General features: G+C 43.1%; 1 protein-coding gene across 2 annotated transcripts in view; it reads left to right on the forward strand.

Annotated features, from left to right (window-relative positions):
• The first annotated feature begins 519 nt into the window (after positions 1–519).
• Positions 520–23,132, forward strand: part of ALDH8A1 (aldehyde dehydrogenase 8 family member A1) — a 31,709-nt gene continuing 9,096 nt past the window's right edge. The window contains exons 1-7 of one of the 2 annotated variants that reach the window (XM_050787963.1): positions 520–750; positions 6,616–6,763; positions 8,015–8,170; positions 10,914–11,063; positions 11,213–11,263; positions 16,673–16,929; positions 20,450–20,611. In XM_050787963.1, the coding sequence (XP_050643920.1) occupies positions 613–750; positions 6,616–6,763; positions 8,015–8,170; positions 10,914–11,063; positions 11,213–11,263; positions 16,673–16,929; positions 20,450–20,611 (1,062 nt within the window). In that variant the 5' untranslated portion in view covers positions 520–612. The remainder of the gene's footprint in view (positions 751–6,615; positions 6,764–8,014; positions 8,171–10,913; positions 11,064–11,212; positions 11,264–16,672; positions 16,930–20,449; positions 20,612–23,132) is intronic. The other variant, XM_050787964.1, reaches the window with a different exon arrangement.

Here is a 23,132-nt window from a genome sequence, read left to right on the forward strand (position 1 = left end):
CATGGAAAGAGGGCATCTGTCTTCAGTCACCTGTGCAGGGTGAGCAGTGATGTGTTGAGAAAAAAGTGTATGATTTGGAGATTAAAAGGCTACAGTTCATCCCCTGCTAGCTATGTGACCGTGGAAAAATGGTCTAACCGCTCCAAGGCTCAGTTTCTTCTATAAAGAGAGGAAGTAATGGTTACTTCATACAGGACTGTTGTGTGAAACAAATGAGTAAATTCATGTAAAGGACTTGCTTCGGGGCCTGACATCCAATCAGTGTTTGAGCAATGAACAGTTTACAGTGTGAACCCAATAAAATCACACGCTCAGATGCCTTTTGACGATTTTAAAGGGTTGTGAACACATACGTAAGTAGCTGTTAGTTTTACACACAATTATCCATGTCAAGTACTGCACTAGAAGTCTGTGAAACATTTAGCCACTCTCTTAGTTCTGAGTTTGGAGACTGGAATGCTCTCTGAGAGTGTCAGGTGTCCTCCCACGTTCACTGATTGGCAAAGGGGAGATGGGGGCTGGGAAGGGGGAGGCTCACTCAGGAGTCCAGACAGTGGTGGGGACAACCTGAGTGCTCAGTCGTAAAGAGGAAAGGCAGAATTTTTCCTTGCTATGGCTGGAACAAAGGCACTTTTGATGCTGGAAAACTTCATAGATGGAAAATTTTTACCTTGTAGCTCATACATAGATTCTTACGACCCATCAACGGGGGAAGTGTATTGCAGAGTGCCAAATAGTGGAAAAGATGAGGTGAGTATATGCACTTAAAGAAGACTGAAATGTGTTTAATATGTTGGCCAATTATGGGTAACAATTTTCTAAAAGTGGAGGCAGTTGGGGGAAGATGTAGGATTGTTAAACATGATAGAAGGAAGATTTGAGTTCTGAGAAGATTTACCTTGTAACTGGACTGTATGATACATAGAACAAATCTCTTACTATATTCAGAAGTAAGTCATTTTCTAGCCAACCTAACACAGCCCTGTGTGCAGTTCTTTTTTTTTTGTAATTCTCAAACATTTCCTAATCAGTGTCTAGTACAAAGTATTATTTGTAAGAGTTATCGCTTTGTTAAATATTCCCTTTTCTCCACCAAGCACTGCTTAAATTTACCACTATATCCATGGAATTTAAAAAAATGTGTGGCGTTACTAAAACAAACAAGCAAAAAACTGTGGGCTTTATTTTAGATTGTCTTCTCATAATTTCTCATGTCTTCAAAATACCTAGTAAAATAAAATCAATCATTTGAATGATGAAACTCAAAATCAAATTCCCATATATTTTTGGAGTTAGATTTAACAGCATCTTTTTTCTTATTCAAAGTGTTTAATGGCATATGCATTACATTTTTTTAGCAATGTAGTATTAATTTTACTTGGAGAATTTTGTAAAATATTTGAGATATATTTGATTAGCTATCAATTATTGCACTGAGAATGTAAATATATCTGAAGTGGTAAATGTAGCTGATGTATATATAGTCATCTAATGCCTTATGAATTATAATTTATTATTTTTAAGGCACAAAGAGCTAGATTATTTAAAATATAATTATAGCCTTTATATAAAGATACATATTCTATGCAAAGTTTTTTTTGAAGAACACTGCTATTTTTTTTCTTTTTTGTTAATACTTCAAATCTGTCTTGCATTTAAAATAAACCTTTAGACTTAGGGATTAATGTTTGCAAATGTTGGTTAATGCATTGGTTAAATTATAATCTGCAATTTTGTTTGCTTCAAATGACCTAACACAGCTCTGGGAAATCCAGCTTTGTGTTTTCCACTCTTCCTTGTTTGCCAAAGTGAAGTTAAAAATGACAAACATGCCAATTTCAGCTGAAATATTTCCTGCAGTTAACTGCTCATACCTTTTTAGAAAATAGAGTGAGGTATGGATGCACTAGCTAGTAGAGTAATAGATATGTTCAATTTCTCAGCAATCCAACTTCCAAATATCCTATCTGATCCCATAAGTCACAGTTTTTTTCTGGCTTCAAAAATATGGTTACCATACAAACCGCATGTCCAATTTCCCAAAACATCACTCAGAAAAATGTTGCTGGTGCTCCCATTTATTCAGCTTTTGCTATGTGCTTTGCAGTCATTAAGCTCTTTTTAAAAAAAATTAAAAAAGTAATACATAATAATTGTACATCTTTATGGGCATATGCAACATTTTGATACATGCAGACAGTGTGTCATGCTCAAATCAGGGTAATTAGGATCTCCATCACATTAAACATTTATCATTTCTTGGTGTTGGGAACATTCCAAATCATTCTTCTAACTATTGTGAAATATACAATAAATTATTGTTAACTATTGTCACTCTACTAGAACTTATTCCTTTTAACCATATTTTTGTATTAATTAGCCAACCTCTATCCTCTCCTCTACCCTTCCCAGCCTCTGGTAACCATAATTCTACTCTCTACCTCCATGAGATCAACTTTTTTAAGCTTCCACATATGAGTGAGAACATGTAATACTTGTATTTTTGTGCCTGGCTTACTTCACTTAGCATAATATCCTCCAGCTGAAATCATGTTGCTGCAAATGACAGGATTTTGTTCCTTTTTATGGCTGAATAATATTCCATTGTGTATATATACCATATTTTCTTTATCCATTCATCTGTTGATAGACATTAGGTTGAGTTCATATCTTGACTTTTGTAAATAGTGCTGCAACAAACATGGGGTACAGGTATCTCTTCAGTATACCGATTTCCTTTTCTTTGGATAAATTTCCAGTAGTGGGATTGCTGGATCATATTGTTGTTCTATTTTTAGTTTTTTTTTAGAAACCTTTATATGTTTTCCATAATGGCTGCACTAATTTACTTTCACACCAACAGTGTATGTGTCTTCCCTTTTTTCTGCAGCTTCAACAGCCTTTTTTATTTCTTGTTTTTTAATAATAGCCATTTTAACTGGGATGAGATGATAGCTCGTTGTGGTTTTGACTTGCATTTCCCTAATAGTTAGTGATGTTAAGCATTTTTTATATACTTGGCCATTTGTACGTCTTCTTTTGTGGAGTATCTAGTTAGATCATTTGCCTCTTTTGAAGTTGGATTTGTTGGTGGGGGCTATTGAGTTGTATATGTATACATAAAAGCTCAAGCTCCTTATATATTCTGGTTATTAATAACTTGTCAGATGGATAGTTTGCAAATATTTTCTCCCATTCTTTAGGTTGCCTGTTAACTCTGTTGATTGTTTCCTCTGTCGTGCAGAAGATTTTTAGCTTAATGTTATTTTATTTATTTATTTATTTAATTTTCTTTTGTTGCCTGCACTTTTGAGGTCTTACCCAAAAAAATCTTTGCCCAAATCAATGTCCTGAAGTATTTACCCTGTGTTTTCTTACAGTAGTTTCAAAGTTTTGAGTCTTAACATCTGTCTAAGTCTTTAATCTGTTTTGATTTGATTTGGTGAGAGATAGGGGTCTAGTTTCATTCTTCTGCATATGGTTATCCAATTTTCCCAGCACCATTTATTGGAAAGACTATCTTTTCACCAATGCATATTTTTGGCAGCTTTGTAAAAAACGAGTTGGCTGTAAATGCATGGATTTATTTCTGGATTATCTATTCTGTTTCATAGGTCTATGTGTGTGTTTTTACACCAGTGCCATGCTATTTTGGTTACTATAGTTTTGTAGTATATTTTAAAGTCTGGTAGTGTACATTCAGTAAGCCCTTTAACATGGATTATCCAAAGAAGCAAGTTATAACAACCTAGAAGTCTCTATTATGATCCTTATTTTACAGAGGACAGTGCTAACACTCTCATCTCTGATGCTTAGATCCATTGGTATGTGCACATGTGTGCACACACACATGCACACCTGTGTGCATAGCACATTTGCATTATAGCATTGCAGTTATAAGCACATACTAGAGTCAGACTGCCTGGTTCAAAGACAAGCTGCACCACTTGATATCCATGGCCTTGACTTAGGGCTGAACTTCTGCAAGGCTCAGTCTCCTCATCTATAAAATGAGGATAATAATGATATCTACTTTGTAGTGTTATTCTGAGGATTAAACAGACTAATATGTGTAAAGCCCTTAGTGCTTGGCATATAGTAAATGATTTCTATGTATTAGCTTATGCTAATATTATTGTATGTAGTACATTAATGTGTATTCTGTATTACATGGACATAAGATGTGCTATAAGGCAACTTAGAAAATATGAGTGGACTTGAATTTTCTGAATAGCAAAAAGATCAGATTTTTACATTGAGTAGGAATTCATGCTCCTCTTGTTGGCTGGCAGTGGGGCTTCCTCATGGCTGCAGCTAGTGGTGGAAGAAACCAAAGGAATCTCTTCCCCCATCCTGTCTACAGGTCCACATCTGAGATTTAGTTTTTGAGGTGAAGCCACCATATTTCTAGAATTTTCTAATTAAGATGAGAATCATTTTAAACCTTACTTCACCTCAGCTAAAAGTGACTGTATTAGTTCGTTCTCACACTGCTATAAAGATACTACCCAAGACTGGGTAATTTATTAAGGAAAGAGATTCAATTGACTCACAGTTCTGCATGGCTGGGGAGGCCTCAGGAAACTTACAATCATGGCCGAAGGGGAAGCAGGCATGTCTGGTGGCAGGCGAGACAGCGTGTGAAGCCCAGGAAAAACTATCATTTATAAAACCATAGATCTCATGAGAATTCACTCACTATCATGAAAATAGCCCCCACAAACCAATCACTTTCCTCTCTTGACGTCTGGGGATTATAATTCAAGATGAGATTTGGGTTGAGAAACAAAACCTAACCATATCAGTCCGTTTGCATGAGGAAAATGAAGGAGGGGTGTGGGTCAAGTTTTGCATAAGGGCTAGCACAGGCTTGGGTGGCTAGATTGCTTCAGGTCAAGTCCTCCAAAAAAGATGCTCACGGCTGCCAGAAGCCTATGGAAAAGGATTCTGAGTCTGAGCCAGGGCCCAGTGGTGGAAGACAGCTGTGATTCTAATAACTTTTCATGCATGTGAGAAAGGACAGGAGTGAGACACAGGTTAGGGATTTGTCATCTCTGGAGAAGGCATTACTTAGACATTGCTGGAGAGAAGAGAAAGGCAGAAGAGGACTTGAAAATTATTTTGCCTACATCACATTTTGGCCATGAGTTGATCCTGCCCATACCTTCTCATACATATATTGTTTCCTTTTGTATGTAACTCTAAAAGCAAGTACCCAAGCCATCTGTTCAGCCACAAATCTCCTCTTCCCCAGTAAGGCCTCTTCCACTGGGCAGAACCAGGCAGTAGGCAGAGCAACCTGTGATCCTGGGAACCACCAAAATCTGGGTTTGAGTCCTGATTCTGCCACTTATTAGCTGTGTGACCTATGGCAAGTTACATGAGTTTCTGTGTCTCAGTTTTCTCCTCTGTAAATTGGGCATAGAAATACTTATTTTATAGAATTTTAAAAGGACTTAAACAAAATAATTTGTATAAAGTATTTAGCATATTCCCTTATATAAAAATTAGTCAATAAATTATGAATATAATTAGTCATTTCAAGTGAAATTGACAATCTGAGGATGTGATTTCACCCAAAATTTCAGACCTTATAAGATATGTCAGAGCTGAGTTAGAAGCTTTAGAGATTCCACATATCTAGATTAATTTTCTTCTTCTGTAATATATATACTATATATATGCACTATATATATAATATATACATTTTTTTGAGACAGGGTCTCAGTGTGTCACCTAGGCTGGAGGGCAGTGGCACAATTACAGCTCACTACAGCCTCTACCTCCTGGGCTCAAGTGATCCTCCCACCTCAGCCTCCTGAGTAGCTGGGAGTACAGGCATGCACCATCATGCCCAACTAATTTTTTTAAAACAACGTTGTGTAGAAACAGGGTCTCACTATGTTGACCAGGCTGGTCTCAACCTCCTGGGCTCAAGAGATCCTCCCAACCCAGCCTCCCAAAGTGCTAATATTACAGGCATGAGCCATCACTCCTGGCCCACGATATTTTTAAAAATTCTAGTTTCTGAAGTGATTGAAAATGTACATCTGTTAAAATTCAAATAGCTTCTTTCTAATGCTCTGATTACCACATTCAGGATGCATTGGTTGAAATGGAGTGTGTTTCTTTGTTTCTGTGGTACCCCTCCTTTGCTGGTCATGTAAACACCTGTGTCATTTACTTGGTGGGTGGCCCAGCACTGGGGCATGCTGAATATTCAAAATTAGGTGTGGGCCAGACGTGGTGGCTCACACCTGCAATCCCAGCATTTTAGGAGGCTGAGGCGAGTGGATCACTTGCATTCAGGAGTTCGAGACCAGCCTGGTCAGCATGGTGAAACCCCATTTCTACTAAAAATACAAAATTAGCCATGCCTGCAATCCCAGCTACTCAGGAAGCTGAGGTGGGAAAATCACTTGAACTCCAGAGGCAGAGGTTGCAGTGAGCCAAAATTGCACCACTGTACTCCAGGCTGGGCTACAGAGTGAGAATCTGTCTAAAAAAACAACAACAAAAAAATGAGGTGTATGGAGACCTGAGGATTCTGGTTTCGTCCATCCCCTCAGGAGTAGCAGCTTTAAGGTGACCCTCTCTCCCATTTGCTCCTCAAAGATCGAAGCCGCGGTCAAGGCCGCCAGAGAAGCCTTTCCCGGCTGGTCATCCCGCAGCCCCCAGGAGCGCTCGCGGGTCCTGAACCAGGTGGCGGATTTGCTGGAGCAGTCCCTGGAGGAGTTTGCCCAGGCCGAGTCTAGAGACCAAGGTGAGAGTTGCCTCTTAACTGTAACATGGGACTCAGGGCATCTCTGATTATTCATGTTACCCCTCCTGGGGCCATCGGACCAGCCCACATGCCTGCTCCTCTGTCAATAGTAGAAGTGGAGAGCAAACCCTCTCCTGCTCCAGGCCTGGGAAGGCCAGGATTTGCAGCTGGCCCACCCAATCTCATTCAGATGGCCAGAGAAAGTCACATGGCTGGACCCAAAAGCTGAGGGGCAAAGAAATATACTCTGTCCATTGGATGAAAGGAAGTGCAAATATATACAGCAAAGGGCATGGACATAGAGAGATGAAGAACTAGGGCTGATCATGCAGTCTCCTACTCATTCTAAGCAGAAAATTTCAAAGCAAAGATAATTCGAAAAGCAGTTATGCAGTCAGGTTATTTAGGATGTTTTCTGATATGTCAGTCACCATTCCACCCCCGATGCATTTTCTGATTTTTTTTTCCACTCCTTCCCTGAGGTCAGGGTAATGGAGTAAATATCTGTAAATGTTTGCAAGAATATCTGTTAGGATAAGGCAAGAGTTTTAAAAATTATATGTGTGCTATAAACCAAGCCCAAATTAGAAAGCAGCCTGAGTCCAAGCCTTTGAAAAGGAAATAGTTCTCTGTTGGTGTTCCTGGCCAGTCTCCCTACATCGCTAAAGAGAACTCAGTAGCAGTCCAGGTAAGCTTCTGTTTCTCTTTCTCCTCCATCCAGGAGCTAGGACGTGCAGGGCATGTGATGGGCGAGCAGGTGCCATGCAGCATCCCATGCCAGGGAATTCCCAGCCGCCCTTCTGATGACTCTACCATGTGTTGAGAGGTCATGAAATACACATTCCATGTGTGTGAAAGTGTTTCGTTTTCTGCTGTGCAAATACAACGGTCCTAACACCCATATTTCAATGCCTTTGTCACAGGTACAAAGCCTGATGACTGAATTGCAAGAGTTTGTGTGGGTGAAGTGGTAGCATCTGGCAAACTGAGGATGAGAATGATGTATTCAGTCCACAAAACAAAGATTATTGACTCCATTTTAACCCCCCACTTCAGTTTCCAACCTTATACCGAAATATTTTATGGTTTTGGCAAACCATGATCAAATATTTGTGAGGTCAAGAAATGCCTGCCCCAGGCTGGAAGGAATCCAGGCCGTTTCAGTGTGAGTTGGGACACGTGGGCGGTGGAAGCTGACGGATAGAGTGTCCCCATTAGCCGATAGTGCTTTATGTTGTTTGCTTCTTACAGGGAAAACCTTAGCACTGGCAAGAACCATGGACATTCCCCGGTCTGTGCAGAACTTCAGGTTCTTCGCTTCCTCCATCCTGCACCACACGTCAGAGTGCACGCAGATGGACCACCTGGGCTGCATGCACTACACGGTTCGGGCCCCGGTGGGAGTCGGTAGGTGCTGTTCAGTGAGAGCCCGCCTCCTGCTTATGCTTGCAGATGCTCACAACATTCTATGTCATTGTCCTCAAGGAACAGGCTAAGGAAAAGGAAAAGCTGATATTTTTCTTTTACCTAAAATCCATTGGCCTAAAAAATCTATTTCTAGTTTATTTTATTTGTGTCAAATTCCCTACTTTTGTTTTTTAAACAGAGTCTCTCTCTGTCGCCCAGGCTGGAGTGCAGTGGCATGATCTCGGCTCACTAGCCACCACACCTAGCTAATTTTTATATTTTTAGTAGAGACAGGGTTTCACCATGTTGGCCAGGCTAGTCTCGGACTCCTGACCTCAAGTGATCCTCCCACCTTGGCCTCCCCAAGTGCTGGGATTACAGGCATGAGCTACCATGCCAGGCCTCATGTTCTCGACTTATTCCTGAAACATTATCTTGGAAAATCATAGGGAAAAGAATGATGCTAAGAGTAAATACATAAATTCACATGCTAGGATTTTTTTTTTCTACTTATATTTAAAAAAGGAAAAACCAGGCTGGGCGCAGTGGCTCACGCCTGCAATCCCAGCACTTTGGGAGGCCAAGATGGGTGTAGCATCTGAGGTCAGGAGTTCGAGACCAGCCTGGCCAACATGGCGAAACCCTGTCTCTACTAAAAATGCAAAAAATTAGCTGGATGTGGTGGGGCGCCTGCAATCCCTGCTACTTGGAAGGCTGAGGCAGAGAGTCATTTGAACCCGGGAGGCTGAGGTTTCAGTGAGCTGAGATCGTGCCATTGTACTCCAGCCTGGGTGACAAGAGTGAGGTTCCATCTGCAACAGCTACTTGGGAGGCTGAGGCAGGAGAGTAGGTTGAACTCGGGAGTCGGAGGTTGCAGTGAGCTGAGATCGGGCCACTGCACTCCAGCCTGGGTGATAGAGCGAGACTCCGTCTCAAAAGAAAAAAAAAAAAGGAAGAACTATTTATGTACATTAAATAAATTAATAAGCGTAGGGCATGTAGTATGGTGCCAGGTATGTGATAAATAAGCCTCTACTGAGGACTTTCTTACTTCATGCATTCCTTTGCCTCTTGACCTTTGGAGGAACGTATAAATAAATGTCTGCGATGACTAAAACTTTCCACTAGATGTCACTGTTTCCTCGAAGAAAAAAATCATTTTTTAACTTGTTACATTTTATGAATATAAGTTAAAAGAAAAAAAAAATTGGGACATCTCATTGCTTTGGTTCCTTGAAACCTTCAGAAATTATGTTTTCAAGGCATTGTGGAAAGCTCTACCTCCTCCTAAGAAACGTGCTAATACATTTTGCTGCAAAATTATTTTTATCCCCTAAAGAATGGATTTTTCAATGGGAAATGTAATAATCTAAGAGATGCATTTATTTTCATAGCACAGGCTTGAGGGAAGAGTATAAAATAAGGTGAATCAATTTCCTTTCAGAAGGTAGATTTTTATATTTGTGTGTTTTGTGGTTGGAAACCTGGGTAGTTTCAGAATATTGCATGGAGACACATTCTAGCTGCTGATTACATTATTCATCCAGCAAATCTCTCTGATCAGGATACAAGTGATAATCTAGAGAGAATTTTTATTTAAAAATATTTAGCCAAAATGGATGTCACAGTCTATGTGCCAAAGGTTATTGGCTTTACTGATAGGAGGGCCCTCACAAGGAATACTCCGAACCTATTGGCCCCTATTTTATGAATAATTATAGAAAGCTTGAGATTTTATGTCTCAACCCACAACAGATTTGAAATAAAGGTAAAGAAACGTGTTAGAATAAATAACAGCCGGACAGTTAAAATAATGAGGAAGGAGACGTTTTTGAAAAAGTAAAGCTCAGTCTATAAATCTCAAAATGCATCACATTCTGGAACTATTTAGTGATAGGTGACAACTGTTTTTTTATTTTTTATATTTTTTTGAACTTCCAGGGGACATGTGCAGGATGTGCAGGTTTGTTACATAGGTAAATGTGTGCCATGGTGCTTTGCCGCACCTAATAACCCATCACCTAGGTGTTAAACCCGGCATGCATTTGCTCTTTATCCTGATGCTCTTTCCCCGACCTTCCCTGACAGGCTCTGGTGTGTGTTGTTCCTTTTCCTGTGTCCATGTGTTCTAATTGTTCAGCTCTCACTTATAAGTGAAAACATTCAGGTGTTTGGTTTTCTGCTCCTGTGTTAGTTTGCTAAGGATAATGGCTTCTACCTTCATCCATGTGCCTGCAAAGGACATGATCTCGTTCCTTTTTATGGCTGCATAGTATTTCATGGTGTATATGTACTCCATATTCTTTATCCAGTCCATTATTGATGAGCATTTGGGTTGATTCCATGTCTTTGCTATTGCTATTGTGAATAGCAAAGTGCTGCAATGAACATACGCGTGCATGTATCTTTGTAACAGAATGATTTATATTGCTTTGGCTATATGATAGGTGACAACTCTTTAGCTCTGGAGTTTGTGTTGCTGTTGTTCATAATCATGAACCATCAAGAAATGGGTAAATCATATTGACTTTACTCTATTTCAAAAGGTGCAGTTGCTTGGAATATATTTAGACTCATTTCCCTGAAGGTGGCTACATATAAGCAAAGCTTGGGAAGAAGTTAGAAGAGTAAGCTAAGTTTCCTGCAGCATGAAGGAGTTTTGCGTTAATAACCCCACTTGGCCAGTCCGCCTCAGAGGGGTGTGCTCTCTGTCACAGGCAGTGCTTCTGCTCTCATCCCTTAGCTGGTCTAATCAGCCCGTGGAATTTGCCACTCTACTTGCTGACCTGGAAGATAGCTCCAGCGATTGCTGCAGGGAACACTGTGGTGGCCAAACCCAGTGAGCTGACCTCAGTGACGGCGTGGATGTTGTGCACTCTCCTGGATAAAGCAGGTAATTAGGTGTTGGGGTTGCGGGGCAGGCACAGAGTTGGAGCAAAGCTATAGTTTATAGAAATCTTCCACTCAGCAGCACAATTGATTCCAGTGACGCCTTGGGCTTTGTCTTCTGATCCTTGTCTGGGAAATCCCCTCCACCCACAGGGTTCCCTCATCCTGCGTCCTGTCTTCAATGCCAGAAAGGTGCTACTGCAGGTGAGTTCCACTCCCCAGGGTGGGCCACTGGCAGCACAATAGTGACACAGACTTAAACAGCCCCATCAAATCAAAGACACCAGCCTGCTCCAGAGAGTCAATTAAAATCTTAAATTGGGGCTCGGTGCGGTGGCTCACGCCTGTAATCCCAGCACTTTGGGAGGCTGAGGCAGGTGGATCATGAGGTCAGGAGATTGAGACCATCCTGGCTGATACGGTGAAACCTCGTCTCTACTAAAAATACAAAAAATTATCCAGGCATGGTGGCGAGCACCTGTAGTACCAGCTATTTGGGAGGCTGAGGCAGGAGAATGGCATGAACCTGGGAGGCAGAGCTTGTAGTGAGCTGAGATTGCACCACTGCACTCCAGCCTGGGCGACAGAGAGAGACTCTGTCTCAAAAAATAAATAAATAAATAAATAAAATAATAATAATAAAAAATAAAATCTTAAGTTGGAATCACAAGTTAATCTTGATGACAATAAGAATATTGCTAGGTACACCTATAGTGTGCTTAGCTATAGAATACCTAGTAGAAGTAACCCGATTTTAAGAGCTCTAAATATACATCCTTCAGTTTTCCCTGCCTTTGGGACCGCTCCTGGAAAGCTAATACAATATGGCCTCTTCCTAGCATATCAAGGTTCACGCGTTTGCTCCTTGTTCTTTTTCTGGTAATAGTTTATTGGCCGCATTCAGGATGCGCTCCTGGTTTTGTTCTGGGGTGTAGCTCCGCACAGGCACAGGCTGGCACTGTTTCAAGGCAGCAGGCAGGAGACCCCAGCAGCCCTCCTGTGAGAAGTCCCCTTAATGTAAGGTCTTTTGGCCACGTCACCCCACAGCCAGGGCAGGAGTGCTGGGTGGTGGGGACAGACTCACCGTCTGTCTAGCTGAGTCTTTCCTTGCTGCCTTTCAGCTCATAGAGGGGCACTGCTGGGCTCTCCTGTATCCACAGAATGCCCGGTGGGTAAGAGCCCATCCCTCTCTCCCTCTTCAGAACACCTTTCTTAGAAGCACAGACAGACACATTAACTTCCAGTAAACCCTAGCCAGTTCTTTAGTCCACGAGGACGATGATGGCTCAAAACTGAGGCTGTTTAGGGAACGGCACTGGGCCTTCGGATCCCAGGTCCTCCGGAGGAATGAGGCCTTCCAGCCTAGGACTCTGGGTTGTCATCTGTGGACATCCCAGGCTTCGAGGTGGAGGGAGTGGGGTGGGGCATATAATTTCAAAGTGCCGACCCTTCCCATGTTCCTCCTCTACAAAAGACCCCACAGTCTAATCCCATTCTTTGTGAAATGAAGTCTGTGGTGTCTGCAAAGGCACGACATATTTCTTCCCTGCCTGGTGACTGCAGGTTCCCCAGAGTGGACTAGGCCTGGGGCTTCCCCTCTACTGGGACTTGGAGGCAGGGGTGGCGCCGCAGAACCGTGTTCCCTTAACCACTCTCTCCTGAGACCAAGCACGTCTGGATCAGTGATGAGTTATCTTTCCCAGCCAGTCTGTCCTGAATCTGGCCTGCATGAGAGTTTCTGTTTCCATCTCCGCACAGCATTGATCTTATTTCTTGTGGGCTAATAAGCCCATGAAACTAAGACAGCCCTTCTCCTCTTTCCTCCATGGGCGGAAACTTCCTCCCCTGACAAATACAGCGTGTCATCTTCACCTTGCTCCTCTCTTGAGCCCTCGGTTTCTCCACTGGGATTGGGAGGAATGTGAACCACATCTGTGTCATCTGCTTTCGAATCATGTAAGAGAAGCTTTTAGTGGGGAGGGAAAAGCGAAAATAACTAATTCATTCTGGATGTTTAAAGAGTCAGCTCCTCTAGTCCTGGGCATTTAAACAGACTTGACGGATAACCTTCCTTTGAAATAAACTAATTTTTAAAAGGACACAGTGAATACTTCTATGGGATTCCTGGAATAGTCATTGTTTCTTGGGGGCACCAAATATTTGCCCTAATTCCTGGAGTGCCCATTGACTGCATTTTCCTGGCTCTTCCCATTAGCTGTGTGGGGTGGTGGGGTGGGGGATGTGTGTGTGTGGGGGGGCGGGGCGGGTAGGGAACGTGTGTGTGTGGGTGTGGGTGTGGGGCAGGGGATGTGTGTGTGTGAGGGGGTGTGTGTGTGTGCTCTATTTAAGCCTAAAATTCTTCTTGTTGCCACCCTGCCAAGCCCCGGCATTTGAGGGGTTTCCTTCTAGTCTGTTCTCGTCTGTTCCTAACTTGTCTGTTAGCCACCTCCCCTGAGTTTTGCTAACTTGTTATTTGTCAATTAAACTGCTTTCCTTCTCTTATCACCAGAATCTCTTCAGGGTTAGAGGGCAGACATCTTGAGAAAAATTCCATTAATTTCTGGATAAAACGTCAAAATGGTACTGGGAAATAATGGCCAGCCGACATTAGCATCCAAGCCCAAGGGAATGTGATCAAAATGTTAATACCATCGAGGGGAAGGCAATTCACTGCGGCATGGGCTCATTTTACTGTGGGGATAAATATGCAGTGCTTCTGCATTCTCTCTCACCCTCGGTTAAAATGCTACTGTGGGCCGGACGTGGTGGCTCATGCCTGCAATCCCAGCACTTTGGGAGGCCGAGGCTGGCGGATCACGAGGTCAGGAGATCAAGACCATCCTGGCCAAAATGGTGAAACCCCGTCTCCACTAAAATACAAAAAAATTAACTGGGGGTGGCAGACGCCTGTAGTCCCAGCTACTCAGGAGGCTGAGGCAGGGGAATCGCTTGAACCTGGGAGGTGGAGGTTGCAGTAAGCTGAGATGGCGACACTGCACTCCAGCCTGGATGACAGAGCGAGACACTCTGTCTCAAAAAAAAAAAACAAACCAAGAAACTACTGTGAACATTAGCAGTGATTCCATTCAGTTTTTGCCTTCAGGATTGATAAAGTCTAACAGTCCACCCCCTCCTGCCCCACACCCCATTCACCCACACGCACATCCCATCACTGGTGGAGATGCTGGGCCCCGCCCAGGAAACTGTGGGAAACTTGTCCTTGTTTCATCCCAAGGGAGGGCCTCTCCTTCCACACTTTTCTTTGCCCCAACCCAGAGCTGGGGTGCTCTCACATGGTGCCAGCCACTCCTCTGACAGTGACCTACAGTCTGGGACTGACCTAAGTTAGATTTCAACAAATGTGCATGTTGGGTACAGAGATGCAACACTTAGGCCAATCCTAAGAACTGCCTAGACACAGCGGGATTATACAGATGACTTTCTTTTTGGACATTATAGAGATGATTTTCTTTTTAAAACTTCCTCATTCATGAACCATTTCTAATTTGAATAATGTACACTAAGCATTCATTCACTCATTCATTTACTTAAGTCATTAACCTGCTGGCTTTGCTGCTTACTGCTTGTTATTCAATCTCACTTTGCCTCAAATTTCTTCCTGGTGAACTAAGTGTAATAAAACTACCTACCTCCTAAGGTTGTTGTGAGGCCTGAAGGGTGTGAGTCACGGATAGCAGTGGTGACCACACAGTAAGCACCCCATCTAATGTTTGCATTTACTGGTCTGAGTTCCCTGTGCTATCAGCTGAAGAATCATAAGGTTCATGCATTTGGAAAGGAGGGTTTTATTTCTTATAAATCGTTGCAGCCTGCAGACTGGCCATCTTGCAGGCTGGGAAGCGTAGCCTCTGCCCAAAGTGGAGAACAAGTACTTGGAGGAGGGGTAAAGGGAACAGAAATTTATCCTGAGCAGGGTGGTTGAATATTCATGTTCAGTAGGATATGGGAGGAGTCATGAATATTTATGAAAGGAGAAACAGGTGTGTGCACAGGTGAGCTTCATGTGTCTTCACTGGATCACGTGCTCAAAAAGATGGCAGCCTTAGCATGTTCCGAGGGTGGAGTTTTTGGTCATCTGACGTCAAAAGGTGAAGCAGAGGACATGAAAACCCTCATGACATACCCTCGGCAGTCGGCCAAAACCAGTCCAGAGATGGTGGTCAGTTTTTAGGAAGGGATGCGTTGTGAGACTGGTGAGCTGCCACATCTAAACTGCAAAGAGGGAGGAAAATTTGGTTGCAGTTTCAGATGTTTAGCTAAAGGCGATAAAGGAATAGGTTGTTCATTTCTTGTTTTTTAGAGCTGGCTTCTGCTTACACTCAGGAAAGAATTCTGGTTAAAGATTAATAAGGAAGGGTCATACTACGGCGTGTTTGACCTCTCATCCTATAATGGCTGGGAATTCAGTTTTTAAGGTTTCTCTGGTATCCCTTTGGCCAAGAGAGGGTCTATTCAGTGAACTGGGGGAGCTTAGGATTTTATTTTTATTTCTCAATGCCAAACTAGGCTGTGGCACAGAGTATACAACGGAGAGCAAAGAACAGATACTGTTTCTGCCCTTAGCTAGTGTACCTTCTAGTTGTGTGCAGGCAATGAACAAGTAAGTCCAGAAAACACATGGATAGGCCGGGTACAGTGGCTCATGCCTGTAATCCTAGTACTTTGGGAGGCTGAGGTGGGCAGATCACTTGAGGTCAGGAGTTCGAGACCAGCCTGGACAACATGATGAAATCCCCTCTCTACTAAAGATCCAAAATTTAGCCAGGCATGGTGGTGCATGCCTGTAATCCTAGCAACTCGGAAGGCTGAGGGCAGGAGAATCTTTTGAACCCGGGAGGCGGAGGTTGCAGTGAGCCAAGATGGCGCCACTGCACTCCAGCCTTGGCGATAGAGCCAGACTCCATCTCAAAAATAAAATAAAATAATAAAAAAGAAAACACATGCATAAATGCACAAATATACAGGGTAGCAGGGTCTTGTGATAGAAAAGATTGGGGCACCCATTTTTGGTTGTTTGTGGTACTTGTAAGTTGGCCCTACAGTGTTGTGATGTTGTTTATAAGCATGGTGCACAGGACTTCCAACCTAAAACCCACCCTCCCTGGGAGCCTCGCCCTTCTTCCCTGGGCCAAGATAGTCGATTTCTTCTTTGCTCCTCTGCAGCGTGTATACACCTCTCTACTTAACATTTTCACACTGCATTGTGACTCCTGGACACCAAGATGGAGCAGGGGGCTGCTCCCCTAGTGGGCTTGACCTGCCTGAGACTATCTCTGCATCCTCAAGCCCTAAGGCCTAGCCAGTATTATGGAACGAATCACCTACAATATGTTCCACCCTGCGTCTCTCTAGGGCAAAGCATCCGGTGGGATCCTACCTGGTGTGTACTGTGGGCTGAGGTGACTCTGTGGGTTTTGCTTTGCTGTTAAACCAGAGGCAGTCATGAAAGTTCCAAGTGTTGTAAAACCCAAGTGCTTCCTCCATCCCCACCCACTCCCATTCAAGCGATTGGACTTTCAAGGAGAATTTCCATGTAACTTGAACTCTTCAACATACCGAGAATTACTATAACTGATATTGTTTCCTATCCAGGTGTTCCACCAGGTGTGGTCAATATTGTGTTTGGAACTGGGCCCAGGGTGGGTGAGGCCCTGGTGTCCCATCCAGAGGTGCCCCTGATCTCCTTCACCGGGAGCCAGCCCACCGCCGAGCGGATCACCCAGCTGAGCGCTCCACACTGCAAGAAGCTCTCCCTGGAGCTGGGGGGCAAGAATCCTGCCATCATCTTCGAGGACGCCAACCTGGATGAGTGCATTCCGGCAACCGTCAGGTCCAGCTTTGCCAACCAGGTATGTCCCCTGGGGTTCTTCTCCCTCCCCTCCATGGCCCTGTCAAGCTGGATCTGGTTCATCACAGTGCAATGCCTGGAGCAAGCAACTCAATCCAGTGCCATTTCCGTGAAGGCAGGATCAGTACATTGTGTGATTCCCTTAACTCTCTGCTCAATTTGAACATTAATTAGTGGCCCTGTGGAGTCACAGCTTCTGTTCAGCAAACTCCTCTTCTTGAGTTGCACAGCTTTTATCAGGCACCAGCCGGGGGTGGAATGATTGATTTTGCTGCTCCGAGCATCTCCATTTCTTTATTCACACAGTTGCCCTGTCTTGTCTTTTATTCTTTTCTTAAACCTTGTCTTTGCTTGTGGTTCAAATGTCCTATTCCCAGTAAATCTTACTCTCATTTCAAAAGTATTCCAAATGCATTCATACACTGAGTTCCAAATACCTGAAACTGACTAGAGAAGATTTCTCGGCGTGGATTCATGGATCAGCTTCAGGGCATCGTTGTAGCTTCTGAAATTACATAACAGATATTTCTCTGGGCTCTGTAGTTTTTGGCAGATTCTTTAAGGCTATGGCATTCCAAAGAGTTAAGAACACTAGACCAGATCAACTAAACAGTAGGTTGCAAGAAGATGGAAACGGTGCCTGCTTTTGTGTGGTATTTTCAGTGTCAATGCTTAGAATACTGCCTAGGATATAGCAGATGTACATAAACACTGGATGATTTTCTTCAAAGGATATTTTTATTTTAACAGAGAATAAAGATATAGGCCAAAGACTTAGAACTTCACAGAAGGAAAGAGCAGTGAAATGAGAGATATGTGTATTGAGCTAACTCAGGTGACATTGAATATTGCATAAACTTTTGAACCTTCATTGCTTCACTGATAAAATCATGTGAACAATAATGATGTCTTCTAACAGGGTTTTCATGAGTATAGAGTGACAAATGTTACTTTCAATTATTATCTTCATGATAATCATAAGTGTAATTATTTCTCTCACTGTAACTCTTGAAGTGGCTAGAAAGATAGTTTCTGGATAAATAGACAATGTACTTTTACAATACAACTAATTTAACCATTAAGCAAGTTTCAAGTGAACAATTAAACCAAGTGTTTTCATGGCTTAGAGACAACAACAGAGTGACAAATTTTGTGGACTGAGAAACTAAGATGAGAGAAAGCTAAACTCTGTACTAAACAAATTCTGAGGAGCTGGGCATGGTGACTCACACCTGTAGTCCCAGCACTTTGGGAGGCCGAGGTGGGTGGATCACCTGAGGTCAGGAGTTCGAGACCAGCCTGGCCAACATGGCAAAACCCCGTCTCTACTAAAAATACAAAAATTAGCTGGGCATAGCGGTGGGCACCTGTAATCTCAGCTACTTGGGAGGCTCAGGCAGGAGAATCTCTTAAAACCAGGAGGCGGAGATTGCAGTGAGCCAAGATTGCACCTCTGCACTCCAGCCTGGGTGACAAGAGCAAGACTCCATCTCAAAAACAAAACAAAAAAACAAATTCTGAGCATGGAGATAAGAAGTGTAAGCTTCTCTCCTACCAGAATTGTGCAAGGATTTGAGTTTGCCCAGATAACCTTCCTTTTGGGAGTGTTTTAAAATGTCAATGGGGAAAGAGACATATACCTAACTCATTGGCTAATCCAAGGTCACAAATGGATTTTAGGCAAAATAAATAAAGCAGCTTGATTTAGCTGAGCAATGAATTCTATGTCGTGCATATTTCTTCCTTAATTGAATGTAATTGGCTTTTTTGAAGCATCTCTGTGTGACCTTGGACATGTACTAATTCAAAACATTTTTTCCTAACTGTAAACTGGAAAAGCTAACAGGCTACGGAATTATTTATAATGAGGAAAGCACCCTGCGCAGTGTCTGGCTTGACGATAGGCACTCAGTGAATGATACTATCCTTTTCTTACTCTCTCCAAAGTCTTTCTTCTGGGCATCTTGGTATGCTTACCGATGCTTTCTGGGCACTGAGCAACAGGGAACTGGGTGAACCCCTCTAGCCTCTTGGTCATGCTCTCCTTCCCTGATGTCACAGGGCACTTGTGCAAATGAAAGTATCAAGTGTTTAGACATTTCCCAAGCTAGATATGGAGATGATCCTAACAGCAATCCTGGTTGCAGAAAGAATATATTATTTCAAAACATTAATGGTTTAATCCGGACAATGAATCTTTGTACAAATACCAGGACAATCAGGAGGCTTCTATTTCCTAGGATTTTTGTGAAGTCAAACACAAACATGGTGAAAATGTTTATGCATTTATGTACTTGTCATGCATAAATGATGCTTTGAAAGTCTAGAATGTGGTTTGTAAACTGTTACATGCTATATTCAAATGATAGGGTTATTTTTCACTGAGAAATCTGTTATAACCCCTCCCCTGCACACTCAGCATCTCTATTTGATGTTTGTGAGGCATCTGAAACCCAGCGTGTCCAAAGCAGAGCTCTCATTTCCCTCCCTCTCCCTTCCTTGCAATACCAATCCTCTTCCCACCTCAAGTCTGCCCTTCCAGGGAACAGCACCCCCAATCCCTGTGCGGCCTACTCTTGTTCTTGCCCTCTCTTTCCATCGACAGGTCCTGTTGGTTCTGTCTTTAAGGTATATCCTGAATCCCATCACTTCTCCGGTGCATCTGTGCCAGCTTCATCACTTTTCGGAGGTCCCGGGCCCCTGGAAGAACCTGTTGAACTCAGTGGGTCCTTTTCACTTTTCTGCATCTCCATGGATGCCTCCCTGGTCCCAGCTACCTACACGCATCTGGACTTCTGGAATATTCTCTTAACTCCTCTGCTCTGTTCCTACACTTGTTTCCTTCCATCCTGTTTTCCCAGAATGAGCATGTTAAAATGTAAATCTGATCGTATCATTCTGATGCTTAAAACCTTCCCTCATTTTTTCATGATACTGAGAATAAAACATAATCTCTTTATGAAACTACAAGACTGCACAATAGAGCCTTGCTAGCCTCCTGACCTCCTCTCCTACCATGCACTTCCTGTCCCTGCCTCCTCTTCCAGCCTCAGCCCCACCAGCTGCTTTTCCTCATGCACACCAGCTCATTCCTGCTGCAGGTCCTCTGTACTTACTCTGAAGAATTCCCCGCCTCCAGATCTTCTCCCGTCTCATGGCTTCACATCAGTCAAGATTCCAGGTGAATACCCCCTCTTTGCACGTGCCCCCCATGACTCCCTTCTGTAAAACAGCTGCCCCTGCCCCTGCCGTCAGTTTCCGTTCCCATTCTCTGCTTGATTTTCTTTTATGGCTTTGATCACAACCTGAAGTTATATTATTTATCGAGTTTTTGTACTTGTGTTTTTGTTTGTCTTTCCCACAAGACTATGTGTTCCACATGGTGGGGACTTTGTCTTATTTACCATTGTACCCCATTGCCTAGACCAGCGCCTGATACATGGCAGGTACTCAAAAGTGCGGAGTGCTCTATCCATGAAGGAGAGTGTCTCCAGCCTTGTCCCTATTCTCATTCTTGGCAGGGTGAAATCTGTCTCTGTACCAGCAGGATCTTTGTCCAGAAGAGCATCTACACTGAATTTTTAAAGAGATTTGTAGAAGCTACCAGAAAGTGGAAAGTCGGCATTCCCTCTGATCCATTGGCCAGCATGGGTGCTCTGATAAGTAAAGCACATTTGGAGAAAGTGAGTAAATTTCTGCCATGTAAGTTACAGAATAAGTTCTTATTTGAAGAGAAGCTCAGTATGAGCATTGCACACATCAGACTCTGAAATATTGTTAGTTACTACCCCATTTTTGGACACAGAGTCTAGACACTGTGGATAAGAATATGCAAATGCAGTCCCGGTGAAAGTGCATCCACATGAAATTAATGAACTTGAGAAGTCAGCGTGGAGATACCACCAGTAGAGAGGGGAAGCCAAATTTCAAAACAGAAAGGTCAGCTAATAAGGGTGATGTGGAAGAGTGCCAGTGATTTCCATAGGCAAGCATTCTCTTTGGAAGAGGTCTGCCTCTGGTTTATAGCCAGAAGTGCCAACACAAACAGTCCAAATTGTGTCGTCCTTAGTCAGTGGGGGACCGGGGTAGCCCATCTGGAAGAAACCACTGATAGTCTCTGAGTGATTGATGAAACTCAGATCTTTAGGGTCATTTTTTAAGAAAAGTAGATCTGGCCCTTGACTGCAATTTAGGGTTATTTTAATTTATAACCAGATGTGACTCCCAAAATAAGTCATACATTTTGGAGTCAGAAGGACTCTGCTTTCAGCTCAGGGCCACTGAGGGAAACTTGTCCCCATCAGCCAGCCAATGAGAGACAGAGCATTTACGTAAGTTTGTAGAAATCCCTGACACTGCACAGTGCACTCCCACATTGACTATATTTAACTTTGACTTTCAGGACACTGCAACACAGTTGCTTGCAGATGGAAAGATGAAGTAGCTTGAAGGCCTGTCCTTATTTCTTCTGTTTTCTCAGTGAAATAGGCATCAGGGTGAGGAGGGGAAAAGGTGTGGAAGGTTTCAGGAGGAAGGAGAGGGTATGAAATCATCTCGCAGTAGGTCATGAGAACAGAACTGGAAAATGACCCAGTTATTAGCAGAGCAGCTCAAAGGGCTCACTTGAGGCGTGTAGTCATTTACTGAAAGTGAGGCTGACCAGCATGGCGTCTTTTTCTCCAGCGAAATTTACCTACAGGATTGTGGGTACATAGACAATGGTCCGCCGAATGTCCAGTGAGACCAATAGCTGTTGATGGTCCTGCACGGAGTGAAGATTTTCCAGGTGCAAGAGACTCCCCTGTTCTCTCTCATTCTGGCTCTTTTGGACACTAGGGCTCCCTGCCTGCCTGCCCACACCTGCAAATGACTGGTGAAAAACAATGTTAGTATGCCCCCGATCGCTTCCTGGGAAACAGGAAGGGGTGGAACAAAAGTTAACCTCCTAGAGTACCTTTCAGCAGGTTCAGGCAATACTGCAGGGTGAGGTTCCTGTGCAATTCACTCACTCAGAATTTCAAAGTTCTTTCTGTATCAACTCAACAGATACACTATTTTTTTCTATTTTAGTCGCTACCATAATAACTATTTTAGTTACCCAGTGAGAGAATATATATTAGGGAAACAAATAGAAGTAGCAACTTTTTGTATCAGTTGAATGATCTCTCGCTCTCTGTCTCTCTCTCTCTCTCTGTGTGTGTGTAAGAGAGAGAAATCGATGCCACGCTTTGACTCATATTGGTAGCTATGGCTTTTCTCTGTGACACTCTAAATAATTTGTCTTCAATATGTTGTAATTCCTGTGGACTTTCATACAATATTTTTGATGCCCAGTATGTTCCTCCTTGGCCACAGGAGGTTTCTTATTATTTTTTTTTTAACACGTACTAAGCTGAAATGAGCCACTATTGGAGAATTAAATATTTAATATTGTGATGACTTAAGACGCTAATGAGTTCTAGTAATTGGCATAGATTGCAGATTCTATGTGTTTATGAAATGCAACACTAAATAGGCCACATGCCCTCACCTTTAAAACCACTCCAGGAGCCCCCTCTTTAACCTGCTCTCTCGTCCTTCTGAGCCCACCGGAGGCCCACCTGTAGGCATCTCTGTCCTGTGACAACAGGCGGCCTCAGGTGGTCTCAATTGCTCTGCTACACATGGACAACAAGACCTCTCTCTACTGAGCCTTGGTTCCTTTCAGTGGAGAATGGTGATCAAGGCCAGCGTTTGAGCTTAAGGGTGACCATTAGGGGATTTCCTATGACATAACAAGTAGCTTAATGACATCCAAGAAGAGGTCAAGAAGAGGTGGCTTAAAACCTTGTGATGCTTCACACACACTGCCCTTTTTTTATTTTTTATTTTTGTTTATTTATTGTTTTGAGATGGAGTCTCACTCTGTCACCTAGGCTGGAGTGCAATGGCACGATCTTGGCTCACTGCAACCTCCACCTCCTGGGTTCAAACAATTCTCCTGCCTCAGCCTCCCAAGTAGCTGGGACTCCAGGTGTGTGCCACCACGCCCAGCTAATATTTGTATTTTTAGTTGAGACAGGGTTTCACCATGTTGGCCAGGCTGATCTTGATCTCCTGACTTCAGGTGATCTGCCCACCTTGGCCTCCCAAAGTGCTGGGATTAAAGGTGTGAGCCACTACGCCTGGCCACACTGCCTTTTTTAAGAAGGGTCCTGGCTGGGT

Source organism: Macaca thibetana, chromosome 4 (assembly GCF_024542745.1).
Source record: "Macaca thibetana thibetana isolate TM-01 chromosome 4, ASM2454274v1, whole genome shotgun sequence".
NCBI lineage: Eukaryota > Metazoa > Chordata > Mammalia > Primates > Cercopithecidae > Macaca > Macaca thibetana.